This window comes from Aplysia californica, unplaced genomic scaffold (assembly GCF_000002075.1).
Source record: "Aplysia californica isolate F4 #8 unplaced genomic scaffold, AplCal3.0 scaffold01779, whole genome shotgun sequence".
NCBI lineage: Eukaryota > Metazoa > Mollusca > Gastropoda > Aplysiida > Aplysiidae > Aplysia > Aplysia californica.
The window spans coordinates 31,676-33,304 of record NW_004799049.1 but is presented as its reverse complement, the minus strand read 5'-3'; the positions used below and the strand labels follow the sequence as shown (position 1 = coordinate 33,304).

At 41.9% G+C, this 1,629-nt stretch overlaps 1 protein-coding gene across 6 annotated transcripts in view; it reads left to right on the top strand.

The window, feature by feature from the left end:
- The first annotated feature begins 260 nt into the window (after window positions 1–260).
- LOC101848097 (anaphase-promoting complex subunit 6) overlaps window positions 261–1,629 on the top strand; it is a 29,340-nt gene continuing 27,971 nt past the window's right edge. The window contains exons 1-2 of one of the 6 annotated variants that reach the window (XM_035973702.1): window positions 261–369; window positions 777–1,036. In XM_035973702.1, the coding sequence (XP_035829595.1) occupies window positions 986–1,036 (51 nt within the window). In that variant the 5' untranslated portion in view covers window positions 261–369; window positions 777–985. Of the gene's footprint in view, window positions 404–776; window positions 1,037–1,629 lie in introns of all 6 variants that reach the window. The other 5 variants (XM_035973704.1, XM_035973701.1, XM_035973703.1 and 2 more) reach the window with 5 other exon arrangements.

The window sequence follows — 1,629 nt, the reverse complement described above, 5'->3', positions numbered from 1 at the left end:
GAGACAGAGACAGAGACAGAGACTGAGACAGAGAGAGAGAGAGAGAGACAGACGGACACACACACACAGACAGAGAGACAGAGAGACAGAGGACAGAGGCAGAGACAGAGACAGAGATAGAGACAGACAGAGGACACAGAGACAACGAGAAAAGAAAAGATAAGCCAGAATGATCAAGCGGTAGACGCTGGTATCAGACAATTAGGCACACAGCGCCGGACGGACAGACTAGCAAAAAGCACACTGTCGTCCCCACACGCTGGTACCTCCTCCCCGCGGTTTCTCGCTCACTCACACACAGGAAAACGCAACTTTACATGGCACAAGTGGCGAGCATAGCCGCCAACATGTAGCTCATTTACCGCGCGAGTGCGACTCTCAGTGTGTCCTTTTGCATTCGCTTGTTTGTTTGGTTTTTTCTTACCTAGTTTCTTTTTCCCCTTCTAACAGTGGGTTTTTTTTGTTGGGTTTATTTGTTGCTATTTTTTAAACAAGTTTTTCTTTCTCTTCAAAGGGTGTTATTTTAAAAAATATGAACTTTTCTATCTTATTTTTCATATTCTTCGAGCAGTTTGTTTTTAAAAAAATATTCCACCTTGCTTTTCTATCTTTTCAACCAGCTTTTTTAGTTTATTTCTTTTTCAACCATTTTTCTTTCTCTTTAAACAGTTTGTCGTTTGGGTGTTTTTTAACACCTTTTTACTTTCTCTTCAAAGAGTTTGTTTTTCGTTTGTTCTTTTTGGGGCACCAAAGTTGTCCTCTTTCTGCTCCTTCAGGAAAGATTACAATTCTGGGATTGTTTTCAGAGATGGATTTGGGAGATTATGTCCTGTGTGTGTGTAAATTTGTGAAATGTTGAAATATGACATCATGGATTCTTGTGTTGAACTGTTGCGGGGTGTTCTAGCGTGTTGTGGAAGGTGTGAGGGTGGTGTGAGGGTGTGCTGACGGTGGAACCAGAGGGAAGTAACGGCTGTATTGTGTCATGTTTGTGTCTGCGTCACAGAGTTTTGGAGCCGCAGACTGTGGAGTTCAGGTAAGAGGAACAGTTTCGAACACAAGATACTTTTTTGGGGGTCCCTTGCTCATTAATAAAAACCGAATCGAAGCCATATGATTGTTAGAAAAAGGTGCGCATGATAGTGTTCGGCATTACGTGCATTATGAATTAGTGTAACCTGTCAGCCTACTTCATAATGATTTGTTAAAACTGCAGTCAAGGAGCTAAGAGCAAACATGACATTAAATATTATGATGGTGGTGGTAGTGACTGAAGTTATGAGATGGTGATTATGCAAATGACTATTGAGAAGACATGGGTTCATACACTGTCAGATAGAGACGTAAGACAGGCACACTTGCTGCCTTATACGGGGTGCCCGACTCGATCGTCTCAACAACAAACGTGTTTGTTTTCAGTTTCAGGTGATCGAGTTGGGCGATCGGCCCGATCCAGCCGTAGTGGGCACCCCGTATTAGAATTACAACGTTCTGTCTGACATTTTTTGGGGCCTTTTTGAGTTACTAAGACCCTTAGTCAGAAACCAAATGTTCTATCTGCTCTATCGACATTGTAAGGTTATTGAATCGTTATCAAGATATTCAAAGAACTGCATTCTAAAAATCTTG